At 39.0% G+C, this 13,457-nt stretch overlaps 1 protein-coding gene across 5 annotated transcripts in view; it reads left to right on the top strand.

Moving 5' to 3' along the window:
- The window catches only part of SERAC1 (serine active site containing 1), a 54,336-nt gene that overhangs the window by 14,944 nt on the left and 25,935 nt on the right, over nucleotides 1-13,457 (top strand). For 4 of the 5 annotated variants that reach the window (XM_059889696.1, XM_005211072.5, XM_059889697.1 and 1 more), the window contains 5 exon segments: nucleotides 1,828-1,964; nucleotides 5,064-5,153; nucleotides 6,569-6,700; nucleotides 10,918-11,039; nucleotides 12,168-12,296. In XM_059889696.1, coding sequence (XP_059745679.1) covers nucleotides 1,828-1,964; nucleotides 5,064-5,153; nucleotides 6,569-6,700; nucleotides 10,918-11,039; nucleotides 12,168-12,296 — 610 coding nt within the window. 5 annotated transcript variants of the gene reach the window in all.

The following is a 13,457-nucleotide window of genomic DNA, read 5'->3' as shown; positions in this document are numbered from 1 at the left end:
CCATAAAGCTGTTATGAAAGGAATTGAGGTTGACTGAGAAAACCACTAGATTGACACTCCCATTTCATGCTGTTTCAGAGGCACATGTTTAATGAATGGAGTGATTTTCTTCCAAAGGTTGTTATTTTTCATTCTCTTTTCTTCTTTTTGGAGAGGAGGGATGGATATATATTAAGTGTATGTCCAATGCTGCTCTAGTGTTTCTGTTAATAATATTCTTTTTCATTAGTGTAAATATGAAATCAAGTCTTAGATACTAAAATGATAAAGTAGATATATTTGCCATTTTATCCAAATACATACATTTCTCCATGACATTATAAGGTAAGACAGAACATATTTAGAGGATTTTTTTCCTTGGACTCATTCCAGGCAAAAGATACATGTTATATTCTTTTCTATGATGCAGTTTCTTTGTTTATATCATAGTAAAATTCAGGAATATTGTGAAAAATCACAATTTCTAGTAAAGAGTTTTGTCTTTCATGAAACATGCGATAAAAATACTGAATAGATTTGTTTGTTTTGGCTGCCCTGGTTGATCCCCGCAGAGAGGTGGTGACTCTCGAGAGCTTTCTCTCCATTCTTCTGGTGCTGGCGGTGTCTGGCCTTTCTGTCTTCCTTGCTTTTGCTGTAGGGTGGGAAGCTTGGGAAAAGGCTTCATATAACTGTTGTTTCTAAGCTCTGAGTTCACAGAGTGCAGCCTTTGTGTCTGGATATAAGGAGTGTGTAGGTCAGTCTGACTAGGGGAAAAATCCTGCACTTTAGGATGTACAACATTGTATTTCACTTAAAAACAAATTCCAGTTTGCTTCCCCCCACCTCCACCGTGCAGCTTGCAGCATCTTAGTTTCCCAGCCAAGGACTGGACCTGGGCCCTTGGCAGTGAAAGGGCAGAGTCCTAACCACTGGGTCGTCAGAGCAGTCCTTGTGTTTCACTTCAAATATTTGATTTTAGGTTTAACGCTTAGGAGAGAAGAAATTTTCATATGCTGGTGTTAAGGAGTACAGATTGACTAATCTTTTTAAAAAACACTTTGGCATTATCTAGTAAAGTTGAACAATATGTAAATACTTTCAGAAAGTCTATAATTTTATTTCTAAGTATGTATCTTGGAGGAACATATGTATCTATAGAACACGAGTATGTATCTTAGAGGAACATATACACATGCCTACAGTGCAGAAGTATATGGTGTGTATATAACACACTGTTTGTAATTGACTCAAAACAGAAATTCCCTAAATGCCCGTCTGTGGTAGAATGGATAAGTAAGTCATTATATAGCCACACAGTGGATGAATCACATGCCACGTGAAAATACAAATGCTTGAGCTCGAGATACATGTAACAACATGGGTGAATCTCACAGGAAGAAAGCTGAACTAAAGTGTACATACAGTGAGATTCCATTCCTTTGACATTCACAGACAAAATTAGGCCTTGTTGTTTAAAGGTTCGTGTTTAGGTGGTGAACTATAAAGAATAGCAAGGATATTATTATAATCAGAGAATAATAATTGGCTATAAAGATGAGAGACAGGGTCAGGATCAGGGAGGGACGCACTGTGGGCTTCTGGGTACTGTTAATGCTTTTTGCCTGGGAATGTAATGCAGATATTTCTTATTATTTGTTAAGCTGAAATGTGTATATACATTTGTATATATATATGTATAATGTATGTTATATACACATTACCGTATTCATACTATGTTTCCCAATAAAAAAGAAAGAAAAAGTTCTACAGAAAGCTTATTAAAAAAGAGTGGCTCCTGTGTTATATTTAGATTATATGTTTATGATGAATTTTTTGTTTCTTTTTAAGAGGCTCTTTATTTATTACATATGAAGTTCTGGCCTTGAAGAAGTCTTTGACATTAGATACTCAAGTGATAGAAAGAGAAAAAATGAAGTCATATATATATGTGCACACAGTTTCTTTAGATAAAACAGAAAATCATGGTAAGTTCATGGTCATGGTAAAGTAATCCCATCTTTGTGAACAATGGAAGTTAGTTATTGAATTTAAAAAATGAGTATTTAGGAATGTAAATTGGTACAAACACTATGGAAAACAGTATTCAGATTCCTTAAAAAATTAACAATAGAACTATATTAGAACCAGCAATTCCATCCCTGGGTATTTATTCAAAGAAAATTCTAAAAGATTATTCATCCCTCTATTCAGTGCAGCATTATTTACGATAGCCAAGATATGAAAGCAGCCTAAGTGCCCATCAATAGATGAATGGATAAAGAAGATATGTGTGTGTATATACACAACGGAATATTGCTCAGCCATAAAAAGGAATGAAACCTTGCCATTTGTAACAACACGATAGACCCAGAGGGTATAATGCTGATTGAAATAAGTCAGACAGAGAAAGACAAAATACTGTGTGATTTCATGTATATGTGGAATCTAAAAATCGAACATGAGTAAACAAAACAGAAACCAAATCATTTATACAGAACACCTACACGTGGTTGCCAGAGGAGTGGGGTTTGGGGAAGGAGAGAAATAGGCAAGGGAGATTGAGAGGTACAATCTTTTGGTTATAAATAAATGAGTTACAGATATAAAGTATTCAGTGTGGGGAATGTGGTCAGTAATTATGCAGTACTCTTGTATGGTGAGAGATGATAACTAGATTTAGTGTGCTGATCATTTTGAAATATATAGAAGTATGAAATTACTTCATGTGACTGGCAGAAATTAGAACTAAAATGTTTCACAGTAAAGGAAAATTTTCTTAGTTGTCTCCCAGCCATACTAACTGTATCAAACTAAAATGAAATAACTTTGTGAAGGAAAAGCTTCTCCCCAACCACCCAGTTTTAAAAGTGATCAGGAGGATTAGATACAGAACAGAGAAAAGTAGAAAAATAAAGGATATAAAAAATCCATAGTTCCTGCCCCAGTGATTGTTATATTGTGATATCAACAGTCCTGGTGGCTCAGTGGTCAAGAATCTGCCTGTCAATGTGGGAGACACAGGTTTGATCCCTAGGTTGGGAAGATCCCCTGGAGAAGGGAATGACAGCCCACTCTGGTATTCTTGCCTAGAGAACTCCATGGACAGAGGAGCCTGGCAGGCTACAGTCCATGGAGTTGCAGAGTCAGTCAGGACTTAGCAACTAAACAACAACAACAATACCAGTAACTAACACAATGTTGTAAGTCAATTATACATCAAGAACAAACAGACTCATAGAGAAGAGATCAGATTTGTGCTTACCATTGGCAGGGCACGTGGCGGCAGGGAGAATTGGATGAAGGTGGTCAAAATGTACAAACTTCCAGTTATAAGATAAATAAGTACTCAGGGTATAACGTACATTAATGAATATAAATGTAACTAACACTGTTGTATGTTATATATGAAAGTTATTATGAGAATGAATCCTCAGAGTTTTCCTTACAAGGAAAAATTTTTTTTCTATGTCTTTAATTTTGTATCCATGAGATGATAGATGTTCACTAAATGTTACGGTACTCGTTTCATGTGAGTCAAATCATTATGCTGTTTACTTTAAACTTATACGGACCTGTATGTCAATTGTTGTGCAATAAAACTTGAAGAAAAACCTATAAAAATTTTAAAAAATGAATACAACATTAATAAAAGAGGTTCAGCTAACTGTAAGAATAACCAGACCTGTAAGAACCAAGTTGCTAAGGAATTAATTGAAAATCAAATTTTGGACTTCACATATTTAACCCAAATTTGCAGCTCTCCTATAACTAAGTCAGGTGAAGACTAGCCAACTGTTTTAGTCTAAACTTGGAGTTCCTTGGTGGCTCAGCTGGTAAAGAATCCACCTGCTATGCGGGAGACCTGGATTCAATCCCTGGGTTGGGAAGATTCCCCTGGAGAAGGGAAAGGCTACCCACTCCAGTATTCTGGCCTGGAGAATTCCATGGACTGTACAGTCCGTGGGGTCACAAAAAGTCAGACATGACTGAGCGAGTTTCACTTTCACTTGGAGTTCTTTACTTCACGAGGACTGTCAGTTCAGACGCTGGTCCTCAGTTTAGCAAACATGAAAACATGATTTTTGTCACTTAGCTCAGAGGTATTTTTGTCTAAGGCATTTATTATTATGCACCCTAAACTCATGGGATGGATTCATAAATGTGAATGCCAACTTATTTACAGAGGGAAAAAAAAAATGTGTCATTAAGGTTGGAAAACCTGGCTCTACTAGTCGAAACCCTCCCCTCCTCCATATTTAGGTCAGATAGAAACCCAATTAGTAATCAGATGGTTGCTTGGTGAACATGAACTTTTAGAACAGAGTATCTTTTCATCAGGATATGGGTAGCCTGGCAAGTCATCACACTAGATTTACAGCTGCCTGTTGTACATCGTCAGCCAGAATAACCATGTCTGTGAGCACTTTACGTTCCCCGAGTCGGGCAGGTTCTGCTGCTCCCCTGTCTGCAGCTGTATCTATCACCGCCCTCTCTAGTCTGCATGTATTGTTAGTGTACCCTACTTATTTCAGCATGCTTTCATGGTGTGTTACATCAATTACACAGCTAGTTTTTATAGCATATAATTTACTTATATAGTAAAGCTGAATCTCACTAGTCACGTATCTCTAATTTTCGCTTTGAGAGGGGTATTTTTTGTGTGTGTGTGTAATTTTAATTTTATTTTATTTTTAAATTTTACATAATTGTATTAGTTTTGCCAAATATCAAAATGAATCCATCACAGTGAGAGGGGTATTTTTAAGTGACATTTTCTCAAATATAGTTAATCCTGTGTTGTATATGAGGATTTTTGTTAGCTTGAGTTAGTGTGTTTGCTTTTGTTTTGTTTTCACCTTTTCCCTGACTAGGAAAGTAATTTTGGAAGCGGGGTAGGAATTCGGAGACTCTGTGTTCCCATAATGGTTTTAGTTGCTTTAATAGTGACAGTAAAAAAAGAAAGATGCTATTTTACATTTTCTTTTTAAAAAATCAGAACTTAATTTATACATTTTTCTTTGAAGTATTGGAGCACAACATTAAGAGTACCTATTTGATTTTATTTACATCTGTAATCACTCTAGGAATCACCTACCAGGCAAGAAAAGAGCTTCACAAAGCAGTAAGAAAAGTATTAGCAACATCAGCCAGGATATTTCGGGGTCCATTTGCTGGTAAGTATCACATACTTAATTGAGAATCCTTATCAGTAATCTGAAAGTCATTCAATGATCAACCTGAGATTTTTTTTTCCATTTCTTGTGCTAAGATTTATTGTAGCTATGGAAAATTGAATAACCTTGTTCTCTTGGGCTATACTTAATTTTATGGACTTGATGCCTTGGAAAGATTTTTCCTTCTGTCTTTATGGATGCATTATTTTTAGATAGTTGTCCGACTCTTTGTGACACCATGGACTGTAGCCTGTCAGGCTTCTCCATCCAAGGGATTTATTTTCCAGGCAAGAGTACTGGAGTGGGTTGCCATTTCCTTCTCCAGCAGATCTTCCTGACCAAGGGATCAAATCCGGGTCTCCTGCATTGCAGGCAGACACTTTACCCTCTGAGCCACCAGGGAAGCCCAAATAAATATTGAGACTCTCTTGATGAATATTTCAAAATTATTTTTTAGAAAATCATTTCCATGCTTTCTCATATTGCATCAAAAATATAGATTCACAATTGGGCAAATCTACATTGTGGAGCTCCCTGTAAAAGGGCTGACCTGATCTCTTTACAAAGTTGGTGTGATGAAAAAGGAAAGGTGGGAAAACTTTCTAGAATTATTAAAGAGACTTAACCACATCCTGTTTTTTTTTTTTAAACAGCTCTAAAGATATTTTGAGAAAAGTTGGAGGAATTTGAAGATGGAGTTAGACTGATTTTTAGACGATCTGGAAGATTTTTGTTAGTATTCTTAGGTGTTATAATGGCATTGTGATTATATAGGAGAATGTAGGCTTATTCTTAGGAGATGCATTTAGAATTATGAAAGGGTAAAATATCATTACTTCTGCAACTTTCTTTTACACAGTTTAGAAAAAAAGTATATACACATCTAGGGGAATTCTCTGGTAGTCCAGTGGTTAGGACTACACGCTTTCTCTGTCAAGGGCCTGGGTTTAATCCCTCGTCAGGGAACTAAGATCCCACAAGCTGCTCAGCACAGCAAAAAAGTAAAATAAATTATACACACCATGCAGATTAAACAGCTATGGCAAAATAAGAACATTTGTTAAATCTAATTGTGGTAAACATCTGGCTGTTAATGTATTATTATTTTAATCTATCTCATATACTTGATATTTCTCATAATAAAAAGTTTCTTTAGGGAAAAGGAGCCAAAAAGAAACAAAGACCTTATCGTGAAAGCCAACATAATATATAAAACAAGAGCACGTACATATTATATGTAACAAATGAAACAGCATAATATGACAGAACTGAGAACAAGCCTCAGTCATTATCAACACCTGGCGATGGATTTAACTTCCCTATTGTAGATTTCAGATACTTAACAAACTACCCTCTTACACGTGAGGATGAAAACGTTTTAGCAGTTCACATTGTCTTTTTTTGTTACCGTGAAGACACTTTTAGTACAGTCGATATAGAAGATCACGACTGCGCTGTGTGGCTGCTGCTGAGGAAGAGCCGGTCGGATGACAGAGCAGCCCGACTGCAGGCCGTCCAGGAGATGTCGGAGGCCCGTCACTGGCACGGTAAGGAGACGTCTGCGCACGCCGCACACATCGGCAAGCTCATGATCTCTGATGTGAAATGAAGGGCCAGAGACATCAAAGAAGGAGAATAATTCAGGAAATATTAACATGTGTAAACAATATTTTCAAAAACTTTAAAAGAAACTCCAGTGATAAAGTACGAAACCTGCTGACCTGGTAGCCATGGGGTGTTTGGTAAGAACCCCCTGAAAACGGAGGTAGATATATTTGTATAAACTTTCTACCAGAATGAAGTTTTTATACTTGATGGGAGAAACTCTTGATTCTGATAGGTATAGCTTAATGTGTTGGCATGTTTTTTCATTCCTATTTAATGAGATATATTTTAATTGCTGGCTGCACCAAAGTGATATGTGCTTTCAGTTGACAGTCTCTTGGCTTTAATATAATAATTTGTCAAATGTACCTAATTGGCCATGTGTATGTTTGTTTTTTAAGAAAGGTTTTTAATATTTAATTGTATTTAAAATTGCAGGTTCTGCGGTAAAAGTACATGAGCAAGAGCTCAGATCTGCTCTGAATATAGTACAGGGACTAAAGTATATACTTTGTTAGTAGAGGGCTTCCCTGGTGGCTCAGATGGTAAAGCGTCTGCCTGAAATGCGGGAGACCCGGGTTCGATCCCTGGGTCGGGAAGATCCCTGGAGAAGGAAATGGCAACCCACTCCAATATTCTTGCCTAGAAAACTCCGTGGATTGAGGAGCCTGGTGGGCTACAGTCCACGGGGTCACAAAGAGTCGGATATGACTGAACGACTTTGCTTTTGCTTTTTTCACTTTCCCTGGTGGCTCAGACAGTATAGAATCTGCCTGCAATGCAGGAAACCTGGGTTTGATCCCTGAGGCGGGAACATCCCTTGGAGGAGGAAATGGCAACCGGCTCCAGTATTCTTATCTGGAGTATTACGTGGGCAGAGAAGCCTGGCAGACTACAGTTCATGGGGTCACAAAGAGTCTAATACAACTGAGTGACTAACACTTTCACTTTCACAAACATGTAAAAAAAATGATGTTCTCAAAGAAAAGTTTAGTTTCAGAATAAGATCTCTGTCTCCATACGAATTAGTCAGTCAGTTTGACTAATTGGTGACTATAGTAATTTATAATGTAAAAATAAGCTTACTTAATTTGAGTGATCATCTGAATTAAATTCACCCATTCCAGTCCATTTTAGTTCACTAATTCCTAAATTGTCGATGTTCACTCTTGCCATCTCCTGTTTGACCACTTCTAATTTACCTTGATTCGTGGACCTAACATTCCAGGATCCTATGCAATATTGCTCTTTACAGCATTGGACTTCACTTCCATCACCAGTCACATTCACAACTGGGTGTTGTTTTCACTTTGGCTCCATCTCTTCATTCTTTCCGGAGTTATTTCTCCATTCTTCTCCAGTAGCATATTGGACACCTACCGAACAACCTGGGGAGTTCATCTTTCAGTGTCATATCTTTTTGCCTTTTCATACTGTTCATGGGGTTTTCAAGGCAAGAATACTGAAGTGGTTTGCCATTCCTTCTCCAGTGGACCACGTTTTGTCAGAACTCTCCACCATGACCTGTCCATCTTGGGTGGCCCTAGTTTCATGGCTCATAGGTTCATTGAGTTTGACAAGGCTGTGGGCCATGTGATCAGTTTGATTAGTTTTCTGTGATTGTGGTTTTCATTCAGTCTGCCCTTTGACAGATAAGAGGCTTATGGAAGCTTCCTGATGGGAGAGACTGACTGAGGGGGAAACTGTGTCTTATCCTGATGGGCCGGGCTGTGCTCAGTAAATCTTTAATCCAATTTTCTATTGATTGATGGGCTGGGGTGTGTTCCCTCCCTGTTGTTTGACCTGAGACCAAACTATGCTGCTAAGTCGCTTCAGTCGTGTCCGACTCTGTGCGACCCCATAGACGGCAGCCCACCAGGCTCCTCTGTCCATGGGATTCTCCAGGCAGGAACACTGGAATGGGTTGCCATTTCCTCCTCCAATGCATGAAAGTGAAAAGTCAAAGTGAAGTTGCTTAGTCGTGTCCGACTCCTAGCGACCCCGTGGACTGTAGCCTACCAGGCTCCTCCGTCCATGGGATTTTCCAGGCAAGAGTACTGGACTGGGGTGCCATTGCCTTCTCCAGAGACCAAACTATGGTGGAGGTAATTAAAAGACACTTGCTCCTTGGAAGAAAAGCTATGACCAGCCTAGACAGCATATTAAAAAACAGAGACATTACTTTGCTAACAAAGGTCCATCTAGTCAAAGCTGTGGTTTTTCCGGTAGTCATGTATGGATGTGAAAGTTGGACTATAAAGAAAGCTAAGCACCAGAGAATTGATGCTTTTGAACTATGGTGTTGGAGAAGACTCTTGAGAGTCCCTTGGACTGCAAGGAGATCCAACCAGTCAATCCTAAAGGAAATCAGTCCTGAATCTTCATTGGAAGGACTGATGCTGAAGCTGAAGCTCCAGTACTTTGGCCACCTGATGCGAAAAACTGACTTATTGGAAAAGACCTTGATGCTGGGAAAGAATGAAGGCAGGAGGAGAAGGGGCCGACAGAGGATGAGATGGCTAGATGGCATCACCGACTTGATAGATATGAGTTTGAGCAAGCTCCAGGAGTTGGTGATGGACAGGGAAGCCTGGCATGCTGCAGTCCATGGGGTCGAAAAGAGTCGGACACAGCTGAGCGACTGAACTGAACTAGTTCAGTGGAGAATGTGAGTGGCGGTTTAGAATAAAAATCTGTTTCAAAATCTGCCTTCCAAGACTCCATTCAGATTTCTGCTCCATCAGAAACATCAAAGTTGGAGCCCTGGCATGTAGATTTTGAAAAAGTTCCACACTTGATTCTTACACCCAGGTTACATAGGGCTATTATTAAAAATAATGTCTCCTCCAGTGGTTGCAGGTTTTGGTTTTTTTTTTTGACACATGTCTTAATCCATTTGGGATGCTGTAGCAAAATGCCATAGACTAGGTGGCTTATTTTGGGCTTCCCTGGTGGCTCAGATGGTAAAGAATACGCCTGCAATGTGGGAGACCTGGGTTTGATCCTGGGCTGGAAAGATCCCCTGGAGAAGGGAACGGCTACTCACTCCAGTATTCTGGCCTGGAGAATTCCATGGATTATATAGTCCATGGGGTTGCAAAGAGTCAGATACGACTGAGCGACTTTCACTTTTCAGGTAGCTTATAAACAACAGAAATTTATTTCTCACGGTTTTCTGGAGGCCGAGAAATACAAGATCAGGGCAGCAGACTTGGCACCCTGGTGTCTGGTAAGGATGGAGGGTCCCTTTTACAGGAGCACTAATCCTAGTCATGAGCGCTGCACATCACCTTGCAAAGGCCCTACCTCCAAATCCCATGACATTAGGGATTAGGTTCCAACACATGAATTTGGGAGGGACACAAACATTCACTCTATAGCAATACATAAAGAATGGAACAGTGAAATCATGAAGGCTAAACCAAAGTACTGCTATCTGGGACCTCAGATTATTCATCAGCATCATGAAATGCCAGAGCACAATAGCAGTACCAGGGGATGATGGATCTAAATGGAACCGCAGGCTTTTGTTGATGGTGTTCAGTTGCTAAGTCATGTCTGACTCTTTGCTACGCTGGACTGTAGCATGCCAGGCTCCTCTTTCCTTCACTGTCTCCCGGAGTTTGCTCAAACTCATGTTCATTGAGTCAGTGATGCTATCTAACCATCTCATCCTCTGCCACCCCCTTCTTCTGCCTTCAGTCTTTCCCAGCATCATGGTCTTTTTCAATGAGTTGGCTCTTTGCATCAGGTGGCCAAAGTATTAGAGCTTCAACATCAGTCCTTCTAATGAATATTTAGGATTGAGTTCCTTTAGGATTGACTGGTTTGATCTCCTTGCAGGGTTTTCTGTAGTGATCAAAATAGCTTTTGAATGCTGGAATTTCTTTTTTAAAGGAGAAGAAATTAAATTGGTTCTGATCTATCAGGTTTCACATTTGAGGTTTATTTTTTCAAAAAGGCTAGTTAGACTGTGATATGTCTAGATATGTGTTGAAAATTAGATCAGTCATGGAAATGTTGGATATTTCGCTTATTGGTATTGTAAATGCAGCAAAATTTTGAATTATAAACTTATAGTTTAAAAATTATGTTCTTCATTTAATCTTTGAAACAACCATAGCCTAAGTTGGGTGCTAACAGCATACTTCTGCAATAGATTACCAGTACAGGATAATCGCTCAAGCCTGTGATATGAGAACTCTTACTGGTTTGGCACGAAGCAAAGACAGTGATCTTCGGTTTTTTCTCCGCCCTCCTCCCCTGCCATCTTTAAAAGAAGTAAGTAAAAATAATCTGCTGAGTGAAAAAAAGTTTAATATATCATCTTCACTTTGGGTGCAAAATAACAATTCAAAAAACAATTTTTTGGCAGCTTCTCACAAGCAGGTTAGTTAGGCTGTAAACCTGCAATTGTAGCTTCCATTCCAAGGTTTCTTGATTCCTCAGGAGGTGCTATTTCTCCTAAATTATTTTCCTCTTTGTGGAGTTGGGAGTCTCTTTTTACCAGAGGGTGGCTTCTTAGCATATCAGCATCCATCAATTGGTCCTTTGTACTAAGATTGTTATAGATTGGTTTTTCTCAATCTCAACACTACTGACATTTTGGGTCAAATAATTCTTTGTTGTTGGAAGATGTTCTGTACACAGTGGCAGCTACTCCCTGGATGACAGTAGCACCCCCCAATTGTAACAACCGAAAATGTCTCCAGATATTTCTAAATATTTCCTAGTCTGCAAAACAGCCCCTGAGAAGCACTGCATTTAGATACTAATGTATTACCATGTTGTTGTTCAGTCGCCAAGTCGTGTCCGACTCTTTGAGACCCCATGGACTGCAGCACACCAGGTCTCCCTGTATTAGTATACATTAATAGTATTAATTATAGTGGTTAATTAATAATAAATAATAGTGGTTAATTAATAACAATGGTTAATTGTTAACCACTAATAAAGATATTAGAGCATGTTTCCTAAGTGCTTTTCCTAGGCTTTCCTAGAAAGTGAAAATCTGAAAACTTTGCCATGAGTTTTTGAAAAACAGAAAAAAACTATACTAGACGTAAGTTATTAGTGAAAATCAGAACAATAGGAACAAGTTGTGGATATTAAAAAGCCAGCTTTAATTAGGGAGAATATAGTAATTCATTTTGAGTCAAGATGTGAAGTGGCCCATGAGGTGAAATCTTGAGCGATAAATTGCAGTAGGTCTTTCAGGCTGAGGTAGTAGACAGGAAAGTATGGAATTCAAAATTAAACAGTCCTCTTTTACCAGGGTGGGCAACCAGCTGCAAGACTAAAAGCACTGATTTACCTCTACTGTTTTGTTTTGGCTTAGATTCTTTGGGTGCTTTTCATTATACTCAATTGTTGAATTTAGTTATGAAGAATTTTTTCCCTTTATTTCAGGATTCTTCCACTGAAGAAGAGCTCAGACACCTGCTGGCTTCTTTACCTCAAACGGACCTGGACGAGTGTATCCAGTGTTTTACAGCTTTGGCTCTGAGTGAGAGCAGTCAAAGTCTAGCTGCTCAGAAGGTTAGCTCTTCTATTCTGTTAGTAAATACCCTTGAGTGTCCACTTTTCTAAAATGTTGTGCTAGAGGCTAGCACTTAGAGCTGTAGGGCAGTCATTCATCTAGGAACTGAATACTTCTGATTCCTGGTTGTCTGCCACATCCTGGGCTTGGTGTTCAGGATAACGGGAGACAGTTAATAAACAAAGTTACAGAGCGTGTAAGAGAGATCCAGGATCCCATCACTCTTTGTAAGAGGCCATGTTCAAAAAGCTCTATAGGACGTCCTCTGAAGTTGGATCTTGAAGAATAAATAGGTAGTAACCGACAAGGCTATTAAACATTACCTCTATGTTGGTGATGCCTGAATTCAACTTCTCTAACCTGTGTTCTCACCTAAGCTCTAGGTTTAAATATTGCAGCCTCCTTCTTGATGTCTCTACATGGATGTTTAACAGGCATCCCAACTATACATACTGAACTCTCCCTCCCTCCCTCCACAAAGCTCTTCCTCCCCTAATCTGTTTTGTTTCAGTAGAGGGCAGAGCATCCATGTAGTTGCTTAAGCTAAAGCCTAGGGATTCTTGATTCTTTTCTTCCATGTTCATCTGATCAGCAGTTAGTGTAAGCTGTTCCTTCACATATGCCTTGAATCCATTGTCTCACCATCCTCACTGTAGCCACTTACTCCTGGCCACCATCATCTCTTCCTCATAGTGTCCTGTTCCTTCATCCTGGTTCTGTTCTTCCCTTCATTTAAAAATAATTTTAAAGTCTCTTTTTTTATTTCAGTTTACTGGGGTGTTGATTCCTATTTGTGGAGGCTCCCCGATATATTATATTGTGGATTAACACACGTTAATCATTTTTACTGTGAGCTTATCTTTAGCTAGACTGATTGTTTTCTATGGGAGTCCCAAGTACCTCAGATTCTAAATTTATTGCTACGGAGAAGTTTTTATGTTTGCTTCTTTTGGATACCCCAAGGGTTCACTATAATGGGACTAATTTTTTTTTATATTAATTCCTTAGCTTGGAATTTCTAGAGCACATTGGTAGTGTGAATTCACATACATCTGTGGATGATACAGATTGTGGTTGTGATTTCCCACTCAAAGCCCAGCAGAGATAGGCTTCTTGCTCATGGGCTGGTGAGCACAGTTTTTCTAGACTCTCTTATAGAC

The sequence above is a fragment of the Bos taurus genome, chromosome 9 (genome assembly GCF_002263795.3).
Source record: "Bos taurus isolate L1 Dominette 01449 registration number 42190680 breed Hereford chromosome 9, ARS-UCD2.0, whole genome shotgun sequence".
In the NCBI taxonomy this organism is placed as follows: Eukaryota; Metazoa; Chordata; class Mammalia; order Artiodactyla; family Bovidae; genus Bos; species Bos taurus.
The sequence above is the reverse complement of the archived record's forward strand: the minus strand, read 5'-3'. Positions and strand labels throughout refer to the sequence as shown.